The 14,823-nt window shown below is 30.7% G+C and overlaps 1 protein-coding gene across 1 annotated transcript; it reads left to right on the top strand.

The window, feature by feature from the left end:
- Positions 1-5,817: 5,817 nt before the first annotated feature.
- On the top strand, positions 5,818-7,985 carry LOC110037677 (gibberellin 2-beta-dioxygenase 2-like). Its single transcript, XM_020742376.1, has 3 exons — positions 5,818-6,200; positions 7,006-7,387; positions 7,740-7,985. The coding sequence occupies exons 1-3, from the start codon at positions 5,818-5,820 to the stop codon at positions 7,983-7,985; spliced, it is 1,011 nt and encodes a 336-aa protein (XP_020598035.1).
- The last annotated feature ends 6,838 nt before the right edge of the window (positions 7,986-14,823 follow it).

Genomic DNA, 14,823 nt, shown 5'->3' with positions numbered 1-14,823 from the left:
TTTTCTTGGATCCCTGGTGAGGAGACTTTGGAGTCGTTATGGGATGGTCGGAGGTAATTTGTGGAATAAAATATTCCTTTGGCTGGGCTTTACGGGGAGGGGGGTTGGCCATCTCATTGAGTCGACTTTCCAGTAGTGGTTAACTTGGATGTTCTTTCGTCTCGTTTCCGTCAGATGGCTCCTGCTTGGATCATCCGGTCATCTTCTTGACTACCTCATGGCTTGGTCTGTTTTGGATAGTTGACTTGGCTCGTATGGCTTTGTTCATTCGGTTAAGTGGGCCTCACAATCTTCTAGTAGTGAACAGCTTTCGTTGTATTCCTCTTCTAGACCATCAGTTCTCTTTAAGATCAGTGCAAACACCTTTTTTATGTACAACTATGTTACTGTAGTTTAACCTTTTCAAATTATAATTAAAAAAATACTATTTATTTAACTTTTAATTCTTCTTTTAAATTAATATAAAGTATATTATAAATAGTGATCTAGTATTTATTTTCTTTATTTTTTGGGCAAGGTGACCGCTTGAATTTGGCACTTTGATATTTATTATATTTTTTTATATTTAGTATATTCTTATGATGGGGTAAAATAAAATGTAATACCTTTAAATAGCGTCATAGTCCTCTATCTAGAAGTTATATTTTTTTTCTCTTCCCATTTTGAGTTAAGAAAAAGGTCACCCTTTCTCTCTCTCAAGAACATTGTTGTAGGTGGAGAAGGCTAGGCTTATCAAAGGTGCATTTCAATGGATACAAGTAAGCTTTCAATTAAATATTTTTTCTTATGATTTGATATGAGATTAGGGTCTAATGAACTTATTTTTCATCTTTAAATGTTTCCAACAAGTCTTATCAAAACGATTATCATGTGAAAACATTGTGAATAGTTTTCTCTCAAATTTTTCATTTATTATTTGCAAACTTTGCATCAAGATAATTTATTTTTAAAATTTTGATTTTTACACACCATTTATCTTGTTGGTACAAAGAATTGACACCTTGTTATATCATTATAATATTTTGATAATAATTATGTAAATCTTCCTTATATTTAATTGGCTATTTATTTGCACAAATTAAATGCACTAAATTTGGTGAGTTTCACTTGTTTCTTTATTTCATTCAGTGTGTGACTAATTATGAATTCCTTATTTATCTATTTTAATAAGTTTTAACATAAATAGTCACCAAAATTTATAGCAACATAAATGTTATACAAATTTATCTGCCACATAGTGGTTAAGAGTTTAGTTTCTAACTATGAGGTTTGAGGTATGAATCGCATATAATATTGTTTGGGTTCAACATCCCGGGGAAAAAAAATGCAAAGAAAATAAAAAAGGTTATAATTGTATGGCTTGATTTAAAATAATTATATATGAAGGTTTGTATGCATGGCTAAAAGAAAAAAATATAAAACAAGTAATTGGATTTAATGCTAAGGGCATCACTTTTGCTTTTATTTTATTTTTATCTGTTCTTCTATTTTAAAAATATGTTTGATTGATTAAATTGTTTATTTATTTTTATTTTTTGTTTTTCAAATAAATAAATTTATTTTTTAAACACTAAAAATACTTGTGTCATATGAAATTCTTAATTTCATGATTTTACATATTTTAAAACTTGTATTGAATGTATTAATAAAAAATAAGTAAATATTAAGAAAATTGGTGTCGATAAGAGTTTAAAATTCGTAAAGTTAATCCATTTTGATATTTGTGGTCATTTATATATACATATTTTTTTTTTTTGGAAGAGCTAATAGCATTTGATTACTTTGATATAGATTATTATTGTTATGAATATTTATACTTGAAATATGATAAATCAAAATCATTGAATGTTTTTAAGATTTGTAAATCTAAGTTAAGAATGTACTTCATAAGAAAACAACTTTATCATTGTGATAGTCATTGTCAATAATATGGCAAAATTCAACAGAATAATCATGCATCGTTGCTCAATACACCATGTTAGAGACTCCAAGCCAAAAATGTTATAGCAATGTGGAGAAATTGGACTTTAATAGATATGGTTATAAATATGATATACTATTATTTATTATCAAAATCACTATAAGGAGAATGTAAAATACTAGCCAATAATTCACAAGGAGTTAATTATAAATTAGAAAGATGCTTTGTATTAGAAATTTTTTTATGATTGAGGATTTCCAATTATAGATAGACTATATAAGCTTGATGAAAGAAAATAGAACTCGAGAAGTGTTAACTTTTTTTTTTTTCCTTTTTTTCATTTTTTTATACACAAATAGATCAAAAGCTTGTATGTTATCTCAAAAAAGTCCTATTTACAATGGGCAATGCTAAATAAATTGATGATGTTGAATATGATGAGAGCGATAAACTTAAAAATTTTATCTTTGCATTAGAATATATTATTATTTTTAAGGCTATTATTGAAAATGGTCATATAATTTTATTTATATCTTTTAAATTGCAAATGAGAATAATAAAAATATTCATAGTTATCTCCTACTCATTTTGAGGAATCATCACAACCTCAACTTAAAATGCCATTCATGTTATTCACTAAAGTAAGTAAAACAGATATTCTAGGTAATTATATCAGATATATATATACATATATATCAATGAACATGAGTTTAATATTAGTCCAAAAAGAAAAATTAATATCACTTAATCATATTGAATGAAGTTTTAACTCCCATAAATAAATATAGGCTATGGAGAATGAGATGAAATTAATAGAAAAAAATGACGTTTAAAATCTTATCTAATTGCCCAAAATAATGAAACCAATTTGTTGTAAATGAATTTTTAAATAAGAAAAATTCAAAAGACAATATCGAATTATATTGAACATGTGTAGTCACTAACAATTTTGCTCAAAAGATATGTATTGAATAGAAAAAAACTTTCACCTAGTTTTTTGAAAGACTGATTGCACATTATGATTTATTATTATATCAAATAGTGCCTATTTTTCAATATTAAATTAAGGAAACTATATCTATGGTGCAACTAAAAAATTTTCAAGCTTTTAATTTAAATTAGTTTGTATGCAAGTTAAAGAAATTCATCTATAAATTAAAGCAAGTATCCTACCCATAATATTAAAAATTTTGATTAACTAATCATTTTCTTTGGTTTTAAGAAAATGATATTGATTGATTTGTTTATCATAGAGTCAATAAGAGTATATTTATTACTTTTTTTATTATATGTTGATTATATTATTTTGGCAAGTAGTAGTGCCCTTTTACATGAAACTAAAGAAATTCTTTCAAATAAACTTAAATAAAAATCATAGGAATGCCTTATTTGCATTGGATATATTAAATCACCAAGGTTTCACTTGTCCTATACTTACCTTGTCACAAATTACATATATACATTTCGATGATGCACTTAGTATATTTGGCATGAAAATTAAATTGTGCATTAAGGGTTACATACATTGCTAAGGGTGAAAATGTTAATATTTTTAATTATCTAAAGATGAAATTAAAAAGAAAGATATGAAAAAGATCTCTCATATATCTTAAATAAGGAGTTGTATGTATATAAGAGGTTATATGCATCCAAATAGTATTTACATTATCCAAATACTTGGTAGATATTTGAGAAAGCTATCAATCGATCATTGACAAGTGATAAAATGATTTTAGAGATATCTAAAGCGAATAACATATTTTATAATATTATTTTGTGTATTGTAAGAAGAATAAGTTTAGAGTTCTCAAGTACTATATATATACATATATATATATATATATATACCTTGCAAGATTTGGAGGTGCGAGAAAACTCTATATATATATATACATATTAAAGCAAATTTTCTACTTGTTGATTCATTTACAAAAGGTTTATGACGTGAGTGTTTGATGAGTATGTGGCTCATATGGTTGTGATTTATGATATAATAGCATAATATGAGTTTATTTATTATGTTCAATTATTATACATATATTTTTCTCGACAAAGTAAAGTATTATTATTATCTAATTTTTCTTTGAAATATTTTTTTATAATATTAATTACAATTTATCATAAAAATTAAAACTACATTGATAACTCTTGAATCATAATATAGCATTAGTTGAATATAGCATAAAATAATATTATTTTTTCTCGATACACATCTATATTTGATTTATATTCAATATCACATTGTTATTTTGATCTTGAAGGGTCTTATTATGAAAAAAACTATTATAAAGATCACTTTGTAGTCCGTGATGATAGCGAGAATTAAGCACCTAAGATAACGTACAATTACCAAATAACTTATGTGACTTAGTGAAATATTATTAAAAACTCTTCATTTTGATTTTTAATGACTTCTTTAACACATTCACAATTTTTCATCTCTAGCTAATATGACTTTTTCTTACTTAGATTTGAAGTTAATTAATTTTATGATCAAAATAGATCATTTATATGATTCTTGTGTAATAAAGTTAACCATTTTCAAATGAGATTTACTTGCTCATTTTGTCAATGTTAGGGAATATAAAAAATGAGAATATGAGAGATGAAGTTAAGGAGAGAGTTCTCATAATTCTTTTGATAAGTTTCTTGCTCCAACATTGAATAGGAAAATGAAGAATAATAAGAGAGATGGAGCTTTCAAGATAAATCATTCTTCAAATATAAGCCAATTCAGAAGCATGATATTATCCTTTCTGCATCATCAAAATCATTCAAAGTTCATAATATGTTCTTTTTCTTTTTGAAAAGGCTTTGAATGATAAAGGTAAATGTCCCTCTGTTTTTTTATTTGATTTTATTTATTTTTCTATACTTTTAGGGATAAGATGAGGGCATGAAACCAATTAAGTCAGTTGCTTAAAATAACAACAATCTCAAGAATACTATAATGTCATAATAAAATATATGTAGACTTAAAAATATAATTTATAAAATTAAAATGAAACCAATTAGGTTATATATCAAATTGCAAGAGAATAAAGAAGATATCTATAGTGAATTGTGGCAGAAAAGATGTTTGTATATTGCATGTGTGGTGCTACTATAAAGAGACAAGAGAACATACTATAACAAAGAGACAGCAAGAGTAAAATCTATCAAATATAGAAGTCAAAAATAACTTACTACAAAAGATAGCTCGGTAGGATGGATTGAAGGAGAGACTAAAGAATAAGAAACAGTTTTCTGAAAATAAAACTATCACTTCAAGTAGTAAAAAGCAAGAACATGAATTGAGGACTCATGAATCAGACACCAAAGCAAATATACATCTGCAGAACAATTTCTTTGTCTAGACGTGAGATTAAGCCAAACAGAGTGGACAATGAGATGATTTGGAGAGGCCAAACATACCAGCTGCTGCCTCATCATAGGGGGTAAGATTCTAATCAGACGCCACCACGAAGCACAGCCCCCCACCACGATTGACCTGCTCAAGGGCGCCTTCAGCTAAATATAAAAATAAAATATTAATGAAGGAAAATTCCAGCAGGGTTCTAAATTTATAAGGTTATTGACACATTATGTAAAGGATAATTGATTTTTGAAAAGAATGGAGAGAGCTGTGATGCCAGAAGAAATAGTCAAGCAGAGAATAACATGGTCAACAGCTAAAAAGAAGAGAGGTCTTGGCCATTTGTACTTGTCGAAATTCACACCAGCATTCTTATAACACACCTCATTGAATCATTAACTACCAAATAAATCTTGTGAATATACTCTCCTCCTCCCTCTCCTATAAATACCAGCATGTTCCTTCAACCTTCAAATTTCATCATCATCTCTAATTTCTATTCTTAACTTCTCTTTCCTCGTTAGAACTGAAGGGGGAAGCCATGGTGACGGCTAATATGATACAAGCGAACAAGCAGAGGATGGTGTCCTCTGACTTGCCAGTTATAGATCTCTCAGGGAAGAGGGAGACAGTGAGGAAACTGATGGTGAATGCATGTGAGGAATTTGGTTTCTTTAAGGTGATCAACCATGGTGTGCCTGGAGAAATTATTGACAATGTTGAGAAGGAAAGCAAGGAATTCTTCTCTTTAGCGGCTTCCGAGAAGCAGAAGGCTGGGCCTCCCAATCCTCTGGGATATGGAAGCAAGAAAATTGGGAGCAACGGTGACACAGGCGATCTTGAATTTCTTCTCTTCCATGCAGATCCAACATCCATCTATGAAATAGTCAGGAAGGTCAGCAGCAATGACTCCAACAAGTTTAGGTAAATTCACTGCAGCATTTTTCTACAATATTTAAGCGTGGATTACAGTCAATTAATTATGTTATGTTGGGGTGAGTGTTAGGTGGAATTACATAGCTTTTGTTTCTTTGGTTTGTCATTAGTAGCGGCCTAGCAGGGGCAGAACCAGGTTATGAATGCGCCAAATGTTCGTCCTGAAATTTGAGATTTTTTTTATAAAATTAAAAATTTATTCTCATACAATCACAAAATTTATTTTTATTCGGTGATTTTACCTACCCTAAAAAATAAAGTTGGTTTCACCCCTAATTAGCAACTTAAATAATGTATAATGCTTCTGAATTTATATTTCATGCACGTCGTATTGGTTCAACTATATGTTTGATCAATTTAAGAATCTTGGTGGAATAAAACATTGGTAAATTTATAGGAGCACTATAGGTAATTAGAACATTTCATTTGATTTAATGTGAACATATAACTCAACCGAGTAAGCTGCCAATATGTTCTCAAAACGTTTATGTGCACTGTTTTTTCATGCTAGGAATGTAACACTTTGATCCAATTTATTTAAATAAATTAAAAGAAACAACATATTCATCCTTTGAGGGACTAATGAGCTAATTTATAATTATCTTTCAGTACATCACTCAACAAATATGTCTTAACATTCTCATTTATTACACACCTACCTTGGCTATTAGTGTCATATTTATTGCTAGAAGAGTTTAATCATATAGCATAGCCAGTCTACAGCAATTAATTTCTTTGAAGTCTGCATGTAAACTTCTAACTTTTTATCTTTTCTTTTTCCTGCTTCTTACAGTTGTGTGCTAAGCGAGTATGTGAAAATGATAAGGGAGCTTGCATGTGACATACTGGAGTTACTAGGAGAAGGACTAGAGCTTGAGGATAAGAAGTTCTTCAGTAAGCTCCTAATGGACAGTGAGAATGACTCTCTCATAAGATTAAACCACTATCCTTCCTATGATAGCAGTGCTGACCAAGGGTTGACCATCATAAAGAATAAGGATGACAAAGGTTCAAGGGTTGGATTTGGCGAGCATTCTGATCCTCAGATTCTCACCATACTTAGATCGAACAATGTCGAAGGTTTGCAAATACAATCACCCTTAGATGGCAATTTATGGATCCCAGTTAAGTCGGATTCCTCAGCATTCTTCATCAATGTTGGTGATGCTCTGCAGGTTGGTAACATGATGAATGATATTTTGAATGAAATTCAGAAGTGTAGTCCCGTTGGCCATACATCCTTACATATGTTGACAGTATATATATATATGTAACCCCTAAGCTTACCTTTTTACATTGATACCAACAAAATGCTTCATACGGCAAAAATACCACCATTTTCACTTTTAAAAAGTGAAATACACCTTTCATATGTAGATAAGGTGTCATGTATGTAAAAATTGAAGTTTAGGTGTTACATATGCAAATACATAAGAATTGAGTGGTATCATACCACTGGTATGTGTGTAAATCCTCCATTTTTTTGGGTATAGAGGCTAATTTATAATTTATCTTCTTCTATTTCAGGCCATGACAAATGGAAGGTTTGTGAGTGTGAGGCACAGGGCTATGGTAACGGCACAAAAATCAAGACTGTCCACAATGTTTTTTGCTGCACCTTCACTCCAATCATGCATCTCGCCTCTGCCAGAGATGGTCACACATGAGAATCCTCCGAGATATAGGCCGTTCACTTGGGCAGAGTACAAAAAGACAATGTACTCGCTCAGGCTTGCTACTAACCGGCTTGAGCTTTTCAAATCTGATTGCTAGGACAACATGAATTTAACTACATGATTTAAGAAGGATACATAAAGAGAGCATACGGTGCTGTTTTCAGAATTCTGTTTTGCTAACCATGAGAAAACAGTTTTTAGCAGAATAATTACATAATGTAGTGCTGCTAATGAAAATTTACTTACAGAAAGTAGGCGTCGGAGTTCAATTTGTTTTTTATTGGAAAATCTTAAGGTGTCTTCTGTATTGTTACAGATGAAGGGAGTTTCCCTTATTCTTTACCTTCTTTCATCTTCTTAACGCTTGATTGTTATTTTTTATTCTTCAGCAAGAAAATAAATTACAGGAGTCCATAACTGTTTTCTTCTCTTTCCTGTCAATCTTTCTATTGTTTTTTATTGTGTTGAAATTTTGCTGCTCCAATCGTAGCAAAGAACTTCAAGTATATGGATCAATGCTTTGCACTGTTGGATATGTTACTTTGCGGCCCTCGGATTTCAATTTGTTGAAATATCAGGATCAAGGCTTTACACCATTAGATATAGTTCTTAATGATATTAAGATTGCAATCCGTTTGCTTTCCTATAAGATCCCTAGCCCCTAATTATTTTTACCACTTCTTTATTTCGATTTATTCCTATTTTCTAATGCCTCTTGGAAATGTAAATATACCTCTTCTCTTGTATAAAGTGCGAAATAAGATTCTTGAATTTTTTTTTTCCATTGTTTTATTTTCTACATAGTATCAGCGTAAAATTAGGGTATTCTTTCATTCTTTGTTCTTATTCTCTTAGACTAGAATTTTCGCTTTTAGTCTTTTCCCTCTTGTTCAATTCTCCTTCTATTCACTATGTGTAAGTCCTTTGTTTTCCCATTTAAAGGAGTCAAATATGATTAACAGTAAAAATCAAACCAAAAGAGAAATTGCATCTTATCGCTTGAACTAAAAAATGAACTTAAATGGACCCAAATCATGAAGAATTTTGTAAAAGGAAATGAAAGAGTCTAACACCTTGTGGATCGATCTCTGGAGTTTAAAGATCCAAAGTTCTTACTTTAAAAAAAAATTATTTCATCATCAAAACATAGTTGTAGAACACCATCCTGTCAGAGATCAGCGAGTCTTTTATGTTCCTCTCTACCGTAGAAAAGATTTGGGATATAGTTAAATAAAAACTCTAAAAAATGAAAGATGATGCACTCAACTATGAAATCAAGACAAAGCTTGCCACTACTAAATAAAATAAATTCTTGTCATTAAATGCTTTAATGTCCTAAAAAATATATTGGTTAAAGAGTTGGATTACTACCGTAATCTTCAGATGTCCTACAATAAAGATATGGTGATCCTTAAAAAATTCGTGGAGCAAGAGAAAATCTTTCTGGCAGGACTCAATAATGAATTTGATCAAATTTGAATCCAAATCTTAATCAAAGAAGACTCTTTTTTTGAATGAAGTATTATTTCTAGTGAAAGCTGAAGGAAGAAGGTCAGTAATGATCAATGGTTTCATGATAACTTCTAAATCCCAAGATAATCAACTTTCTTTCACAAAAAATTCTCCCAAAAAAGAAAAATATATTCTTCAAAGGCAATCTTTGGTGTTATTGCAAAAAGAAATAGCACATCAAAGATAAATGTTGGAAACTTCACAAAAGGTCTCATAGTTATAGATGAAGTAAAGGGCAAAAAAAAAAAAAAGACAAGTTTGCCTAATGGAACCAAAATGACTAAACTCCAAAGAAATCAACAAATTAAGAAAAATTTTCAATTCCTTAGAAAATCTAACTATCTTATTCTCTTTCTCATAATTATATGATTTCTAATCTACATGTTTCTAGTCTCTTTAACAATTTTTCTCAATTTGGATCTTTGATACAATGGTCACCAACTATATGAAAAATTTTGTTAACATTGTCCTAATAAAAAAAAGATAAAAATTCTAGATAGATATTTAGTAACTGTTACATGACATGGACACATTAATTTCTCTCAACTTAACATTCAGTAACATATTATCTATCCCACACCATACAATTGACTTATTTACTTATTTACCAAATAGCACAAATACTAGCTATCTTATTTACTGATTATTGTGTTCTTTAAGATATCACGATAGGGAAGATGATTTGGTAAGTTAGAGAAAATAATGGGTTACATTTTCTTGAGAACTGAGAACGGCTATCAACAATATCTCTCACGCCACCGATATGATTCCGACACAACATTATAGATTAGGACATATTTCTTTCATTAATCCTCAATGTATGTTTCAAATCATTTTCATAAATACAAACCTTAAATTAACCTTTAGCAGTGTATTTATTAGAATATTAAAATAATAACGACTATTCTTAGCAATTATTAATATGCATTTTTTTTATATATTGTTATTTATTTTCTTGTTCTATTTATTCTATTTTTATTTTTTTCATATTACCTTTTTTTTTTTCTTTCCTTATGAGTGCCCCTTGTAACAGGGTTTATATACCCATCTTTTTAGCAATAAGATATGCTACTCTACTCCAAAATTTTAACATGGTATCAGAGTCAAAATCTAACCTTATATCCCAGCCATGGCTGGCCTTCCCTGCAAGGTCTACCACAAGAACTGTTGGTCGTAGGACCTTCTAGCTGAATTGCAACCACCAACCCTCCTTGATGTCCCCTACGGCCGCCAGCCTCCTTGGCAACCGCCGCCTTCCTCCCTGTAGATGCAAAGCCTCCTGTCAGCTGTCCCTGCCAGTCTTTTCTTTTGTTTTCTTTGATGGCTGGTTTCTCTCCTTCAGCTGTCTAGATTGCTTATTTTTCTGTATCAGACAACTGGATACCTACAGCTAAAATCCGATAATGACTCAAAATCCCAACCAAATTACTTTGGCTCAGTCGGAAACAAGGCGGACTCCTCCAGCACTGAGTCATCCTCAGAAAGCATTCTTGATTCCATCGGAGGTTTGACTGCAATCTCTATTCAGACTCAAGTACCAGAAACCAACATGAACTTCTTGATCACAACTCATAAACTAAATGTTATTAACTTTCTCCAAAGGTCTCAAGTGGTAACCTTATTCATCAAAGGACGAAGAGAAATTTGGTCACCTTACAAGCATAACCCGTGAACCTCCAAAGACTGACCCAACATATGGAACCTAGGAAATGGAGAACTCCATGATCATGTTGTGGCTGATCAACTTTATGAAACCATTTATTGACATTCATATATGTTCCTCCCATCCGCTAGTGCCCTCTGGACGAGAGTCCGTGATATCTACTCAGATGTAAGAAACTACATCCAACTCTATGAAATGTCTAAGAAGCTTCAAGAGGCAAAACTGGGATAAAGGAATGTGACCCAGTACTACAATGACTTGGCTGCACTATGGATAAAATGCAACTTGTACTACGACTGCACATGGGACTCTCCGACCGACCTTTTTCTCTTCCATAAAATTTTAGAAAAGGAGTGTGTGTTCCAATTTTTGGCAGGCCTCAACAAAGACCTTGAAGAAATCCAATTCAGTATTCTTGGCAGGGTTCTTCTTCCTTCAACTCGTGTTGCTTTCATCAAGATCCTTCGCAAAGAAATTCAGAGACTTGTCATGCTCGGTACTTCTACCCCTTCGACCGAGTCGTCCGCCTTGGTCTCTAATAGTGCTCATAAAATCTAATCCCCAAACATCAAAGATCTCAACTTCTAATATAAAATTTTGAGGCATTTCATTCTTCTAAAAATATTACCTACTCTTTGACATTGATTACATGTTTTAATATATCTATAAACATCCCTAAAATAGTAGGCCATTAGAATCCATATTGTAAAATCTTTTGTGCAGTTTTATCAGTTCCAAAATGTGCTTCAAATTCTGAATCATGACATCTTTGAATAATTGGTTCAATTTCTTCATAAGATACACATCTTCTAATAACAAGATCCTTACATTGTTTGTATAAGTATGGGTCATCCCAAAAGTAAAATTTGGCATCATATATAAATTTCTTCTGTTGTTGCATTGTTAATTTAGGTGGTAAAATGTTACTCACAATATTAGCATACCACGGTAAATTCCTTTCCTTAATATTATAAAGTTGTTCATCAGAGAAAGTTTTTATTATTTTCTTTGCCCTAAAACAGCTCTAATCGCATAATCACTAGTATCACACATTAGTTCAAACGGTTTCTCACAATCAAGTGAAACTGTTATAGGAGCAGTGATTAATTTTTTTTTAATAATTCAAAAGCTTTAAACATTTTTCATTAAAATCAAATTTCATATCTTTTTCTAAAAGTTGGCACAAAGGCTTAGTGGTTTTTGAAAATTTTTTAATATATCGCCTATAAAAACCAAAATATCCTAGAAAACTTCTAACCCCTCTCACTATAGTAGAAGGTGATAATTTTTTGATAATTTGAATTTTTCCAAGGTCTACTTCCATATCTTGTTCATAAATTATATGCCCAAGTACAATTCCTCCTACAACCATAAATTAACATTTTTCCCAATTTAAGACTAAATTTGTTTTTTCGCATAACTCTAAAACTTTTTCTAAACTATTTAAACATGTGTAAAATGAAGTTTCAAATATAGAAAAACATCCATAAAAACTTCTATTCCATTATCAATCGAATTGCTAAAAATTGACATCATACATCTTTGAAACATTACAGGTGCACTATATAATCCAAAGGGCATTCTTTGAAAAGTGAAAGTTTCATATGGGCTAGTAAATGTGGTATTTTCTTAATCCTCAGGAGCAATAGGGATTTGGTGATAGCCGGTATATCCATCCAAAAAGCAATAATATTTGTGCCAAGCAATCTATCTAACATTTGATCTAAAAAAGGTAAAGGAAAGTGATCTTTCCTAATGGCGGTATTTAATTTTCTATAATCGATACAAACTTGTCAACCAGTGACTTGTCTTGTTGGTACTATCTCATTTCTTTCATTCGCGTCAATGGTCACTCCTTCTTTCTTAGGAACACAATGAATTGGACTTACCCAAGCACTGTCTGAAATCAGAAATATAATTCCAACATCTAACCATTTTAAAACATTTTAAAATTTCCTTCTTTAAATTTCCTTCTTTACTACTTCTTTCATTATTAGATTTAATCTCCTTTGTGGATCAGTTCTATGTTTATTTTGTTCATCTAATAAAATTCTATGCATACAATTCGAAGGACTAATTTCTTTAATATCAGCTAAAGTTCAACCAAAAGGTTTTCTGCATCTTTTTAATGTATCCAATAATTTTTGTTCTTGTAAATCATTTAAATTTGAGGATACAATAACTGGTAATTTAGATAATTCTCCTGAAAAAACACATACTTTAAATGGTTAGGAAGAATTTTCATTTAAAGTTCAAGATATTTTATAGTAGATGGAATTAGACTTTTATCATCATTTTTTGTAGTATCCAACATCTCAAATCTTTCCTAAACGTAATCCAGTTCTTCATTATCTATCTCATCAAGATCATCTTCCATTTCATGATCATCCTTACATTTCAAATCTTCATTCTCTATTTTCTCTTCAAACTTTTCCTTAAAATGATCATCTCTCAAATAATCACAAATTTCCATTCAAAAGCATACATCATCTTTTTCTATTAAGGGATATTTCAATGATTTTAAAATATTAAATGTTACCTCTTGATCATTAACTCTTATAGTTAATTCTCCTTTTTGAACATCTATCATAGCTCTTCCAGTTGGAAGGAACGGTCTTCCTAAAATAATAAGAATTTATTTATCTTCCTCCATATCTAACACAACGAAGTCCACAAGAAAGATAAATTTATCAACCTTTACTAAAACATCTTCTACAACTCCTTTAGGATAAGTAATAGAACAATCAGCTAATTGAAGAGTTACAGAAGTGGGGAAAATTTCTTCTATTCCCAAATTTTTAAAAGTTGATAGAGGCATGAGGTTAATACTAGCTCTTAAATCACATAAGGCTCTTTCGAAAAAAATTTCACCTATTGCACAAGGAATAGTGAAACTACCAGGATTTTTAAGTTTTTTAGGAAGCTTGTTCTAAATAATTGTGCTACACTCTTCGCTAAGTGCAACAGTCTTGTGATATGTAAACTTCCTTTTCTTATTAAGTATATCCTTCATAAACTTATCATAATCTGACATTTGTTTTAAGGCTTCAATGAAGGAAATATTTACTACTAATGTTTTAAAATTTCTAAAAATTTTGAAAATTGTTTACCTCTATCTTGTTGTTTCAATCTTTAAGGAAACAGAGGTGGTGGTTTTTCTACAGTAATTTTCATCGGTTTAAGCAGATACTCTAAATTTAGATACATATCATCATTTCCTTTTTCAATTTCTTTCTTCTCTTTTTTAACTTCAGTTTCTTTTTGTACTCTTGTTTCCAATTCTTTTTTGTTTCCTAATTGAATAGCCATAATTTATTCTTTACCTTGATCTTTTGGATTGATTTCAACATTGTTAGGGAGAGTTCCTAGAGGTCTATTACTAAGTGCAGTAGCAATCTGCCCCAATTGAGTTTCCCCATTTTTAATTGCAGCTCCCTGACTTTGTAATTGATTCCTTTCACTTTGTAATTGATTCTCTTGACTTTGTAATTGATTCCCCATGTTTTAAACCAATTCTTCCATAGGCAATTTCTTCTCTTTAAATTGTGGGTTACTATTAAAGCATGGAGGATAAGAAGGTCTATAGTTAGTGTTTCCCTGGTTGTTCAAATTTCTCAATGGGTTCACTGAATTGTTCCCCCGCTGCAGATTAGTAATAGCAGTGTTATTATTATTACAATTCAGGTTTGGGTGGATTTTCCAACCGATATTATAATAATTCGAGTAAGGATTGTTGGGTTTATTATTTATAGCATTCAAG

The sequence above is a fragment of the Phalaenopsis equestris genome, unplaced genomic scaffold (assembly GCF_001263595.1).
Source record: "Phalaenopsis equestris unplaced genomic scaffold, ASM126359v1 Scaffold223304, whole genome shotgun sequence".
In the NCBI taxonomy this organism is placed as follows: domain Eukaryota; kingdom Viridiplantae; phylum Streptophyta; class Magnoliopsida; order Asparagales; family Orchidaceae; genus Phalaenopsis; species Phalaenopsis equestris.
Note: the sequence above shows the minus strand (reverse complement) of the source record. Positions and strands in the feature narration are given on the sequence as shown.

What these genes read in the sequence shown, in the direction of transcription:
- LOC110037677 (XM_020742376.1), top strand. Translation starts at nt 5,818, where the DNA reads ATGGTGACGGCTAATATGATACAAGCGAACAAGCAGAGGATGGTGTCC. An exon ending in AATGACTCCAACAAGTTTAG is followed by an intron (nt 6,201 to 7,005) that starts GTAAATTCACTG and finishes TGCTTCTTACAG; the next exon opens with TTGTGTGCTAAGCGAGTATG. An exon ending in ATGTTGGTGATGCTCTGCAG is followed by an intron (nt 7,388 to 7,739) that starts GTTGGTAACATG and finishes CTTCTATTTCAG; the next exon opens with GCCATGACAAATGGAAGGTT.